Source organism: Trichechus manatus, unplaced genomic scaffold (assembly GCF_000243295.1).
Source record: "Trichechus manatus latirostris isolate Lorelei unplaced genomic scaffold, TriManLat1.0 scaffold00101, whole genome shotgun sequence".
Lineage (NCBI taxonomy): Eukaryota > Metazoa > Chordata > Mammalia > Sirenia > Trichechidae > Trichechus > Trichechus manatus.
In genome coordinates, this window is record NW_004444037.1 from 7,536,800 (window position 1) to 7,550,836 (window position 14,037).

The window sequence follows — 14,037 nt, forward strand, 5'->3', positions numbered from 1 at the left end:
TAGCCACTGTCCACATGTGACTATTGATCACTGGAAATGGAGCTAGTGCAACTGAGGAACTAAATTTATAATTTTATTCATTTAAATTTACATTTAAATAGCTATATATAGCTAGTGGCTACTGTATTGAACAGCACAGCTCTAGAATACAAGGTTCATAAGAACAGAGATCTTTCTCTTTATTGCTGTACTCACAGCACCAAGAACAGTGCCTAACCAAAAAAACAAACCAAACCCATGCCATTGAGTCAAATTCAACTCATACTGACCCTATAGGTCAGAGTCGAACTGCCCCATAGGGTTCCCAAGGTTGTAAATCTTTACAGAAGCAGACTGCCACATCTTTCTCCTACAGAGCAGCTAGTGGGTTTGAACCACCAACTTTTTTTAGCAGCTGAGTACTTGAACCACTGCACCACCAGGGCTCCTCAGTGATTGACATGTGGTATGAATGAATGAAACCAATGAATGAATGAAAGAGAGACGAAGTATCTGCCCTTGTAGAACTTAAGATACAGTAGGGACCTATATCTGTTTATAGATCTTGAAGTCCTAGAAAGAAGGGATTGTCTTTTCATTGCCTGTACCCTTAGGTTCTAGAACAAATCAAGGCACGTAGTAGGTGCTCAAGAAATGTTAGTTGCATAAGATGCTGAATAAATGCAAGATGACAATGGTGGTGGTAGTAATCGTAGTTGTGGTGTTGTTATTAGCAGGAAAATTACCCTGCCCAGTGTTCCTGTGCCAGACAAGCAGAGTTTATGCTGTCTGGTTATCACATCCCTGCCAGGCCTTGTAAGCCCATCAGACAAATCTGCCTTCTCTGACATATCTTCACCTCTGTGCTTGGCTCCCTGCTTAACTTGGAAATCCAGCCACTTACCACTTACTATTGATGAAGATCAAAGACCACAGCCTTCAGTATGAATTACACCTCAACATAAAGAAAACAAAAATCCTCACAAATGGACCAATAAACAACATCATGATAAATGGAGAAAAGATTGAAGTTGTCAAGGATTTCATTTTACTTGGATCCACAATCAACACCCGTAGAAGCAGCAGTCAAGAAATCAAAAGACGCATTGCATTGGGCAAATGTGCTGCAAAAAACCTCTTTAAATTTAGATTTAAATCTTAGCTTTAGTGTTAAAAAGCAAAGATGTCACCTTGAAGACTAAGGGTCACCTGACCTAAGCCATGGTGTTTTCAGTCACCTCATATTCATGTGAAAGCTGGACAATGAATAAGGAAGACCGAAGAAAAATTGAGGACTTTGAATTGTGGTGTTGGCAAACAATAATGAATATACCATGGACTGCCAAAAGAACGAACAAATCTGTCTTGGAAGAAGTACAACCAGAATGCTCCTTAGAATTGACGATGGCGAGAATACATCTCACATACTTTGGACAAGTTATCAGGAGGGATTAGTCACTAGAGAAGGACATCATGCTTGGTAAAGTAGAAAGTCAGCAAAAAAGAGGAAGACACTTAAGAAGATGGATTGACACAGTGGCTGCAACAATGGGCTCAAGCATAACAATGATTGTGAGAGTGGTGCGGGACCAGGCAATGTTTCGTTCTGTTGCATATAGGGTCACTGTGAGTCAAAACCAACCTGATGGCACCTAACAACAACAACCACTGTGTAGGAGTGTATTTTATTGACTGCAAAAGCATTTGACTATGTGTATCATAATAAATTATGGATAACATTACAACGAATGGGAATTCCAGAACACTTAATTGTGCTCATGAGGAACCTGTACATAGATCAAGAGGCACTCATTCAAACAGAACAGGGAGATACTGCATGATTTAAAGTCAGGAAAGGTGTGCATCGGGGTTGTATCCTTTCACCATACTTATTCAATTTCCATGCTAAGCCAATAATCCGAGAAGCTGGACTATATGAAGAAGAGTAGGGCATCAGGATTGGAGGATGACTTATTAACAACCTGCAATGTACAGATGAACATAACCTGGCTTGCTGAAAATGAAGAGGACTTCAAGCACTTATTGATGAAGATCAAAGACTACAGCCTTCACTATGGATTACATTTCAACAAAAAGAAAACAAAAACCTTCACAACTGGACCAATAAGCAACATCATGATAAATGGAGAAAAGATTGAAGTTGTCAAGGATTTCTTTTTTTTTTTTTGAATCCACAATAAATGATCATGGAAGCAGCAGCCAAGAAATCAAACGATGCATTGCGTTGGGCCAATATGCTACAAACGAACTTTTTAAAGTGTTAAAAAGCAAAGGTGTCTTTTAAGAATTAAGGTGGGTATGGCCCAACCCATAGTGTTTTCAGTCACCTCATATGCTTGCGAAAGCTCAACAATGAATAAGGAAGACCAAAGAATTGATGCCTTTGAATTATGGTGTTAGTGAAAAATATTGACTATGCCGTACACTGCCAAAAGAACCAACAAATCCATCTTGAAACAAGTACATCCAGAGTGCTCCTTAGAAGCAAGGATGGTGTGACTTTGTCTCACATACTTTGGACATGTTATCAGGAGGGACCAGTCCCTGGAGAAGGACATCATGCTTGGTGAAGTAGAGGGTCAGAGAAAAAGAGGAAGACCCTCAATGAGACGGATTGACACAGTGGCTACAACAATAGGCTCGAGCATAACAACTATTGTGAGCATGACGCAGGACCGGATAGCCTTTCTGTTGTACATAGGGTCACTATGAGTCGGAACAGACTAGACAACACCTAACAAGAACAAGAGTAAAAACTTGTACTCTGTTAAAGTAAAAACAAAGGGATTTAGTTAAGGTAGAGACAGCTCCAGCTAGGGGAAAATACTGACTCTCACAAAGTGAAAGTCAGAGCTCCAAGGTGGTGAAGCTGTAAACACATTTTTTATAGAATGAGAAAAAAGAACTTTAGGTACACTATCTTGATTGGAAGTTACAAACTTGGATCAGTGTAAGGCAAGATTATGTGAAACAGGGACTCGTCTGGGATTGGGTTACCAGGGGTGTACGGGCATACTGGATTGGTTGTTAAACGGTTTGTTTTAAGACTACTTGAGAACAAGCTGTAGATGAGCTGTTTGTTTTAAGGCTTCCAGGAAACTAGTTAACAACATTCCAATTGGTGCTTGGTGAGATAAGATAGTCAAAGGTGGAATATCTGGAAATGGGGATCTTAACATGTTTGGCTTAAAGAATATATGTGTCATTTCTTGATTAGTTCCTAGTTGGTGATATGTGTGTTTGCAAGAGGGTCACAAGATGATTATATGATGGATTCTATGGGAGCAGAGCATAAAAATTAATTTGATTAGAGGACATCTCTGAGAACATCTTACACAAAGAGTTTCAATATACTTCCTTCTCCTGGCTTTGCATGATACGTTTTGGATATTCTGTAGCCTAGCTATGGAGAAAAGCATTCCCTTGACTGCATGATTAAGTCTGTACAGAGACTAACTGCTTAGAGTAGAGCAGGCTTTCCAAAATGGGGTTTGAGTTCTGACCCAGAAGCAGCCTCCTTTTAGTCATGTCAAACACCCCAAAGAGTTTAATTTTAGGGTGTTCTTTCTTACCACTTAAATTCTTTATAGAGAGAAAGGGGGAGAATCATAATTCTTTGTGTTATACTACCCTCAACCACCACACCCCGTTTTCCCCTTAGCCCTAGATTTCTCATGAATGGCCTCTCTTGGTGCCTCTCTCCAGTCTGCTGCTTCCTGTGTTGTACTACATCATTCTGGTCTTGGTCTTCCCCTTCTTCCCTTCTTGACAGCCATGACCCGAGCTGTCAAATTATTCCATTGTCTCATTTAACTGTGAGACCACTTAGTATCATAGAGTGGAAAAAGCATTAACTTTAGAGTTAAACTCATTGGATTTAAATCTTAGCTTTAGGGCTTGCTACTTATATGAACTTGGGTCAATTACATAAACACCTGGACCTTCAGTTTCCTCATTTGCAAAATGGCATAACAATGCATTTCTCATACACATACTATGTGCATTAAGTGAAATGTTCTACGTAGAGTGCAAAAAGAGCACAATGCCTGGTGCTCAATAAATGTTAGCTCCCTTCCCTCCTTGAATAGACATATATTTATTCCTTAATGCATAAGCACATATAGACTTAAAGTCAATCTGTGGTGTTCAAGTTTTAAGTACACTTCACCCTTTTGTATTACCCTACGTACCTGTTTCACTAATTAAAAGATTAAATCAATAAAATAATAACTTACTAGTTTAACTGTCATCTAGAAAAAGTTTGTTTTAATTGTGCTAATAAAGCAAAGCTAAATATTATAATAAATCATTGTCTTTCACAAAAGCACTGGGCTGGTCTTTTTCAGCATAGTAGATATTCCTCTTACAAGTAAATGCAAGTCAAATTTCCATCTTTTTTTCTCCATTGCAAATCCAGCAAACCAACTGATTAAAAAAATAAATGAAAAAAGAAGAAAAACAATGGAAAAACCATTGAGTAAGAGGCAAGAAAGTAAGGGTGCTTTTACTATAAACTCTTCAGGGTGGTTTAGGGTTAATTCCCATTCCCCTGTGCTCTCTCTTAACTGTTCTGGTTGAAAAGGGCAACAATTTACTCATTTACACTGACTATAGAACAACCCTTTGAGGGAGATATCTGTGGTTCTCCATAGCCATCGCGTTCTCCCCTCCCCCTAAAACAGCATGAACCCTAAACAACGCTTCAGCAAACTTAGACCTTAAGGAGGAAGCCACACTGTACTACACAATTGTAGTTAGCTTTGATTACTGTATTGCAAAGCTGTGTTTGAGGAGTACCAAAAATGCTAGTGTTTTTTGCAAGGAAAGTGACCAAGGTCATAGTATTTACTGTAACACCTAATGCATTGTTCTTGATTAATCACTGCAATGCTAGAAGAATTCTAGATCCTTCTCTATCAATGCAAGAACGATTTGATTCTAGTCTCAGCTCCTGCCATCAACTAGCTGCATGACCTTGGACAAGGTCTTAAGATTTCTGTTTCCTCATCTATCAACTGAGAAGGCAAGGAGTGCGGTTGTTTTACTATATAATCTTTCATATTACATAAGACTATGATACTATACTATAGCTATTAACTATATGAACATTTATGTTTATAAACCCAAACCAAACCCATTGCCATCGAGTTGATTCCAACTCATAGCAACTCTATAGGATTATAGGACCCTGTAGGAGTGGAACTGCCCCATAGGGTTTCCAAGGAGCGGCTGGTGGATTCAAACTGCCAGCCTTTTGATTAGCAGCCATAGCTTGCTGTAGCTCTTAACCACTGCACCATCCAGGCTCCTTTGCATTTATGGTAGTTGTTAAATATGAGGGGTGATTAATATAAATCATCAGATGTCCCACTTTTAAAATATTTTTAACTGATATAAAGGCTAACTCTATAGGTTACTAGAAAACTTTAGCCTTTGGAATGAAATGCAGCTTAAGAGTTATGGTCAATTCATACACATAGAAAATAAAGAATAAAATCTATTCATCTTGTAATAGAAAGTTATATTCACTTTTCCCTATTCTGTTATTCTTAGAATCTTAATGGCATTGCAAAGTTTATTCATAAAATAAATACATATTAAATTCCCACTATGGGCCAAACCCTGCAGAGTTCTCTTCTGTAACACGTGAGCTTGTCATGAGTTGGATTTGACTCAATGGCAATGGGTTTGGTTTGGTTTGGTTTATGGGCCAAGCAGGATGCCAAGCACTGAGGAGTTCAAGACTAGAGCACAGCCCCATCCTCAAGGGGTTCAAAGGTCGGAGCAGGAGATGGAGCAAACTACTCTGGGGGTGTAGTACCATCTAGCTGTGCTTTGGAAGACCGTGATAGTCTTCTGAAGGAGTAGATTCCTGCCTGTCCAGGAAGCACTCAGAGAAGACAACGAGGAATTTATCTTTGACACCTATTTAGAGTCTCCAGGGTGACCTGACTTTGAATCATGCCAGTCATGATGCAGGAGATGGTCCTCTCTTTAAGTGATTTCAGGAAATTTATAGCTAATCCAAGAAAGACGTCATGGAAGCAGATGTAAAGTATAAAGCAAAAAGTCAAATACACAAGAATATGAACTGGAGACTCTTCCAGTTTTAGATGGCAATGAAATAAATCAAAAGGACTTATTTGTATTTCTGATGCCTTGGATAAAATGTTTGTTTTCCTATATGTGTGAGTGTCTTAGATGGCAAAAACCACTACTGCAATATTACCTCAGTGCTCCCCTTATTATCTAAATGCCAGTTCATAAAATTTCTACTTAGAGTCTTTGGCACAGTCATTCTTTGATTGCACATGTGAGCGCCAGGTACAACAGATGAGGGGATCTGACATAACCCCTGCGATGAGGGAGCAAAAGAAGAACATATAAACCAGCTAATCCAGCTAGAACCTTATGCCAACAGTGAGATTTACCTTGGGTATTTCTTGACATTCTGGTGTGCCACGCTTTAAAAAATCAATCCCATTATACTATCTGTTGGTTTGCACTCCCTGCAAAATATCAGTTCTCCTCTTGAGAGAAAGAATGGCACATGGTTTCCCACACACCCCTGGCATCTCTTGGGGCTTCTTTAGCATGAGTCAAAATCAGTAACTCGTGGTCTAGGTGGCACACCATTAAAAATGTGGTTGTTTAGCACAGCATATGTGGGAGCAATTTGTGCAAACTCTGATTAAGACCTTTCCAGTGGATTCAGCTGTGTTCAGAAATTTATTAAGAGCTGGAGATCATGGAAGGCTTTCTGTAAGAAGTGACATCTAAGCCAAACCTGACAGATATGTAGGAGCTAATCAGATGAAGAGGATAGAGAAAAGAATGTTTTGGGTAATGGGAATAGCGTAGCAAAGGTCTGAGGGGGGGAAGTTCAGAACCAGAGATAACTGAATGCAGAGTAGAAAGTACTGAGAGGTAAAGCTGAGTGGGTAAGCAAGGGGCAGATTATGAAAGGCTTCATTAAGGTACCCAGACTTTACCCTGAAGCTTCCCACCTGCCTTGTGAATAGAAACAGAACATAAATTTTACAGTACATGGTACAGATTCCGCAGGGGAAACATGGGCCTCCATGTTTTAGCATGATGTTCCCTCCACCCCCAGGGTCCAGAGCTAAAAATGCTTTGTGACTGTCAGACACACATCCATTCATGAAATCATTGTTGAATGTGAAATATAAATCTTAGTTCTATTTCTTTTTATGAATTTTTCATCGAAGTAGAAACAAAGCAAAGAACAGTAATGGCCCCATCTCATGTAAATACATCCCACAATTCCTTCCCCTCCAACGATTTTAGTAATGCTTTGTCTCTGGGCAAGAAGTATAGAATTATCCTGCAATCTGCTGAGAATTATTAAATGTAATACAAAGGAATTAATTCATACTCTATTAATTTTGAAACTGTGATAATTCATACTGTCATTGGACTGAATTTTCCTTTGTTCTGACTATAAAGTAAGGGATTCAAAGCAATTGAACAGTGTAAACAAGGTTTTAGGGCACAGACAATTGAGATGCTAATTATAAATTGTTGTTAGTTGCCCTCAAGTCAGCTCTGACTCATGGCAACCTGATGTATAACAGAACAAAATATTGTCCAGTCCTGCTACATCTTCATGATTTTGGGTATGTTTGAGCCTGTTGTTGCAACTGTTGTGTCAGTTCATCTCATTGAAGGTTTCCCTCATTTTCATTGGCCCTCTCCTTTACCAAACAAGATGTCCTTCTCTAGCAATTGGTCTTTCCTGATGACATGCCCAAAGTAGGCGGGTCAAAGTCTAAGGAGCCTCTGGTTGTATTTCTTCTAAGACTGATTTGTTTGTTTGTTCTTTTGGCAGTCCACGGTATATTCAAAATTCATCACCAATGCCAGAAATGTGCTCTTGGCAAGTTATATGTAGTCCTTGTCAATCCATTAATTAACAAGGATTTTATTAGCCAACATTCAGGTCAGCTTAGAAAGGTCATCTTATGTTTTTGAAAGTAATAATTGTTCAATTCTTTAAAAATCAATTCTACATATTAACCCATTATTGCTAATTCAAGCTGACCTCAAATTAAATTTCAGAGGGAAATTGTAGCAAAGTATTTGTTAAGATTTATAGAAAAGGATATGGCATGTTTTGCCCCAGATGAGGGTTTGTCTTCATGACACCTTTCACTCCAGCCCTGTTGGAGTGGTTCACAGCATTCAGAATGTGTCTTAGCCTAAACAGTATTTAATAGCATCCCATGTCATTATTATTATCATTATTATTAATTGTTACTCAGAAGGATTTGAAATGATACAGTGAATCATCACTGGTTTTTCATTTATCACAGAGTCAGAAATAAATGCCCAGTACATTTGTGATTCTCTCACTCATGTCAGCAATGATTGAGCGACTCCTGTTTGTGGGATCCCGCCACAATGGAGCTCCTGACTATGGAGAAGGTAGCCCCACACCTACAATTGTTTCTGTAGCTCGGAGTGAAGGGGTTGGCACTGGGCCAGTTGAGATAGATGTCAGAAAAGTCTGCTCTACCTATCTTTTGAAATTAATATTCCCATTCATTTCATGAATATGGGGATATAGGTTTGAGAAGGAACAAGTGGGATTAATCTCTTATCATTGAGAGGCTATGAGTATGCATATGTCCAAGATAATTACAACTTTCTTCATCACATAAATTGCTCAAAGGGATGCTACCAGATAAATTAATTCTTTCTTAAAATAACACTAACCATGTTATGTTTCCATTTTCCTGTTGTTTAGCAATATTACAATACTTCATATCTCCTGCAAGGTCAGGGGCCATGTCTGTCTTAACTCCACATTGCAGTCCCACAGTGCCTAGCACATAGCAGGTCCATACTAAATATTTGATGAATAACTGCTAAAATTTTACCCCTTCTATGTTAAATGTTCTTTGATGAGCCCCGTTGTTGCTAGTGACTGCAGCTTTCTTTGTGCACTAGTCCCAGTTTCATTACTAACTGGCAGTGTGACCTGGGCGAAGACAACCTCGGTGGGTATTCACTTACTCATCTGTGAAAGGCAGGAGTTAGATTTCATCAACTCAAAAGTCCCTTGGATTTATACTAATATCCTACCAGGTGTTTGAAAGAATTAGATCATCTAATAAGGAAGACTATAAGGAAAATAATATTATTACTACTCTTGATTAGCAAGCAGACCAAGACAATGTCTTAACCTTTAACTGTGTCTCTCCCGAAAAGAGATTTTACCAGCATCCCAAATCCTAGCCAGAATCAAAGAGCTGCCAGGGAAACAGCATAGAAAACCTCTAGGTAAAGTCCTACTCCTCCTGAAGTTGAGGCTTTGGCCCCAATCCCTCATCTGACTGTTTACACTGGTGAGCAGGATTACACCATATGTGAGCCCTGGGTCTCTTTTTGCTCAAGGCCTTTTTCAGAGGGAGGTGAAGGGACCCAAACCCTGAGTGTGGCCTTTTTGATGCTTTATCATGCTTAAGGCCCAAGGGGAAATGAAAAAAGGCAACCTCAGAGAGCCTTTCTCTGAAGGCTAGACGAGCACTTCCTGCACTGTCCACTCCAGACCCCGCTTCCCCTGGTTCTACTCCAAAGTGGGCCCCATGTAAGGAGGAAACTTGTCTTTCTGCACCTGCTCCTGGGAAGGGTGAGAGAACACACCACAAAAAGATTTTGCCTGTTTTATTCCTGCCATAGAAAGTTCCAATTTCTCCTACCACCAAGGCCCACTTGTTTTCCCAAGGCCTCTTTTATTCCTTGATCCAACTCCAGAGGGCCCCTATTCTGGGGGAAGAGTGGGAGGAGGGAAGCCTGGAGCACCCTCCAAAAGCTGCATATGGAGCCAACAATAACAACTAGCTGTACGCAGACAAGGGTCCAGGGGGAGAGCTCTGAAGTGGGCCCAGGGGGATGCAGTCCTAAATATTCCCAGCATGGAGAGGTACCCTTGGTTTGAGGGAGGAAGGCCATGGTCCCTGAGCCAAACCTAGACAATAGCTGGCCTGAAGTCATACATGCCCCTGCGTCAAGATAAAAGTTAAACATTTGAAATGTGCCTGATGATACTGCTGTTCTGTGTTCTTTAGATGCACACATGCAACCTAGTGCTCCTTCTGGGTTTTCAAAAAAGGTTTGATTGTGCTTTCAGTGAATCGCTTTTCCAATAGAAGCATTGAATGCAACCTTATCTTCTCCCTCTCTTGGTCTGATCCTTTGTCTTGGCTCCTGACCTTGCTTCTTCCCCACACAAGGAGGTTTTCTTGATTGGGAAGAATAACAGATGCAGACAGCCTAATTTGTTCTTGGCAAGATCCACAACCTGCATTGCTATGAGGGTCAGGAGAATCATAAATAATTCCTGGAGTTCTGGTTTTCTGAGATGAGATGGACCAAATTAGTTAGGATTTCATCTTGTTTTCCCTCTTTTCACCCCAAACCCCAAGCACCTCAATAGCAGCTTATCCCATAAGCCAGCATCTTCCCTTTTATTCCTTAAAAGGGAAAGGAAGAAGGGGCTCTATCCAAATGAAACACATTGAGTTGGTATGTGAAGATGCTGTGATGCAGAAACTGGGACATCTTGAAAGCTGAAACATAAAACAGCATTTTCAAAAGGAAAAATAACTCCAATGTGTTTCCAATATGCGCTGCACAGGAAGCAGGGCTGGAGGCTCCAGTGACGCTCAGGGGAGTGAGCTCCAGCTGGAGGGTTTTTATCATTACTCTGTTATCGTCTGTGCATCGGATCTCCGAGATCTTTTCGGTCCAGCTCTGGGAGACAGTGGGTCCTAATGGCTAGAGAGACTTGGAATGTCAGCATGACCCTGTGGCTCCTCTGTCTCTTTCAGCATTTAAAAATCCAAATAATGAGCCTGGTCTCTGTTTGACCCAGGGATTGTAAATGTGTGAGCAAACTCTTCCGCAGTATGAACTGAGCTGTTATTTAAGTGCTTTGGGCCTTACTGTCTTTAAACTAGAGATTGGGGAAGAAAGTGACTCAACAGGCAGCACCAAGATTTCACAGTTAGTGGTGTTAGCTGCTGTCAAGTCATCCCCTGGCTCTTGGTGACCCTATGGACAATGGAAGGAAATACTGCCCCAGTCCTGCACCATCCCCATGAGCAGTTGCAGATCAAATCATCGTGACCCATGGGGTTTCCACTGGCTGATTTTTTCAGAAGTATATCACCGGGCCTTTCTTCCTAGTCTGTCTTCATCCGGAAGTTCTGCTGAAACCTGTTCAGCATCATAGCAACCCTCAAGTTCATGAGGTGCACTGGCCAGAAATCTAACCCAGGTCTCCCACATGGAAGGCGAGAATTCTACTACTGAACCACCTCTGCCCCCTAGATTTCAGAGTGGTGACTGAATGAGACCCGAATGCCGGTCTGGCTAGATGTAGCATCGGATGAGAACCCAGCCCGGTCTATTTCACGGTTGTCAGCAGGGCCAGTCTTCCTCTCTGCCACCATGGGGCCTCACGGGTTAGTTACAGATTCTGAGCTTTACTGGGTTGTAGAGCAGGAAGGGACTGGGGCAAGCTCAGTCTGTGTGTAGGGGAGACAATAGCAGCAGTGTACTCCACCTGGAATGCCACCGATGATTCACTTATACCCACCCTCCCTGTTGCAGAGTTAGAGATTTCAAAACCCGTCCCTTCTCTTCTTTTCCCTCTGGCATTCTTGCCTTTGTTCCTTTTCTTGGAGGTGGGGTCAAAAAAGGAGTTAGTTCCTCAAAGCAGGCTGTACTTAGCAGTTTTCAACAAAGATTTGTTAGAAGAGGTTTGAACGGAGATTGAAGGGTTTTGGATTATCTGTAAACTTTATTCCTCATTCTGTTTTACCAGGACCAGGCATGATGCTAAGCGCTGATCAAACAGAAATGACTTGGTTCTTGCTCTTAAGCCTAGAAGAGGAGACACAAGCAAACACAATAGTTCCTCTATGGTATCAATTGGCTTCCTTCCTTACAACAGATATTATTTAGAGGAAAATTAACTTTTTCTCCAACAACAGATGTTGGTGGTATCATTAACACGGTAGAGATTTGTAAAGTTGTTTTTTTTAATAATGATGATGATGATGATGGTGTTGATAAATATACTTTGTGATGTTATGCAGATACTTGCATTTTTTTTTTTATTTTTATTTTTTGCATTGTAAACAGAAAGGACAGAAACTACGATGTCAGCCTAAATGGTTCTGTGGAATCTCATAGGCACACAGGACTTTATTAGGCAACTGTGTGGTGGAGAGCAGAGTGGAGGAAGGGAAAGAGGGCTGGAATCAGAGTCCAGGCCACACCACCACCTGAGATTCCAGGAGCATGTGGCTGTTTGAGGCCTCAGATTACTCATCGCTAAAAGGAAGCCCCTATGCTGAATGGGCCAGATAATCTCTAAGGTTTCCTCGCTGAACACTGACTGGGTTTTGCCATGCAACTTCTTCCTTTGACAGATGAGGGGAACTGGTGCCAGGACTTGTCCAAGGTTAGTACTAGCAGAGCCAGAAGAAGAATCCAGTTCTCTGGCTCCAAGTTCCTTGTTCTTTCCAATTCCTTTTACACAATTTCAGGGTGTTCAGATGCAGTGTAAGATGATGGCAAAAGGTTAGAACTTTGCAGAAAAATAACATAGCAATGCAATGTGGGGAAAAAGAGGGAATCCTTAAGGTTTGGTTACAGTCCATCCAAAATTTGTCCAGAATACCTGGGCCCCCTCAGACACAGCCCACTGCGATCCACAGCCCTTGAGGTATCTTCTCAGTCCTCTCTCACCATTCATCCCACCAGCCTGTCGACGCCGTGGGAGTGGGCCCCTCCTGGCTGGTAGAGAGTTCCCACCTTGAACTGGAGTGGCCTCCAGTGCTGCCCCACTTCAAACCCAGTGGTCAAAAGTTAGGTCAGCCCCAGGACTGGGAGGATAGGTGGAGGGCCAGGCAAGGCACATCTGTGCCCTCACCCCCTCACCACAGCACCACCAGCCAACCTGCGGCTTGGGTCACCAGTCATCTTTGTGACAACCCCAATTATCTTCCACACTTTCTTCTGTTTCCAACTCTGTCTGAGGGTATGCCAAGTACAAAGCAGTCTATGAATAATTTCAGTATATGATAAAAAAGTACCTGTCCTATTATTGTTGTTGTTGGGTGCCATTAAGTCGATTCTGACTCATAGAGATCCTATATGACAAAGTAGAACTGCCCCCATAGAGTTCTCTAGGCTGTAATCTTTACAGGGAACCCTGGTGGTGTAGTGGTTAAGAGCTTGGCTGCTAACCAAAAGGTTGGCAGTTTGAATCCACCAGCCGCTCCTTAGAAACCTTATAGGGGCAGTTCTGCTCTGTCCATATAGGGTAGCTACGAATTGGAATTGACTTGACTTGATGGCAATAGGTTTGGTTTTTGGGGGGTTTAATCTTTACAAGAGCAGATTGCCACATCTTTCTCCTGCAGAGCCACTGGGTGGGTTAAAACCGCCAACCTTTCGGTTAGCAGCCGAGCCCGTAACTGTTGCACCACCAGGGCTCCTTGAGAATTAAAATTATTTCAATCAATTTTATGACCATTTTACCATTGCAGTTTGGAAACTTGGAGTGGAAATTCAGTCGTATTGCCAGCTTTTCCCTGGGTCATATGGAGTGGCATTTTGTCTTCATCAAACAATCCATGTGTGCTGGCCCCTGGGCACTGTCTCTGTTTCTCCAGTGTTCTTGAAGCCATCATTTTGAGGAGAGATGCAACATATGTAAAAAATTATGTGGAGCCTGTAAACACACTGAGACCAAAACATAGAGCTGCTTTTAGGTATGCGTCCAAGTGAGCCACCAAAGGTATTTTGATGATTTGGATGCAACACGTAAATAAAATGTCCAATTAAAGGAAAGAAGTATACTTAAGGAAAAACTTCCACACACTTTTGAAGGCTGCTTGGGAATGTATTCACTGTACAGTGTGCATTTTTAAAATTTATACCCCACCTCATTCCAAAAGGATTTGCGAGAGCTTTGGGACAAATATTGGCAGATAGAGCAAT

General features: G+C 41.3%; 1 protein-coding gene across 2 annotated transcripts in view; it reads left to right on the top strand.

The window, feature by feature from the left end:
- The window catches only part of SCFD2 (sec1 family domain containing 2), a 547,542-nt gene that overhangs the window by 377,229 nt on the left and 156,276 nt on the right, over positions 1-14,037 (top strand). The window contains exon 6 of one of the 2 annotated variants that reach the window (XM_023737347.1): positions 11,852-13,206. The exons of the other annotated variant lie outside the window; for it this stretch is intronic. Within the exon in view, the coding sequence (XP_023593115.1) occupies positions 11,852-11,991 (140 nt within the window). The 3' untranslated portion in view covers positions 11,992-13,206. Of the gene's footprint in view, positions 1-11,851; positions 13,207-14,037 lie in introns of those variants that run through there. 2 annotated transcript variants of the gene reach the window in all.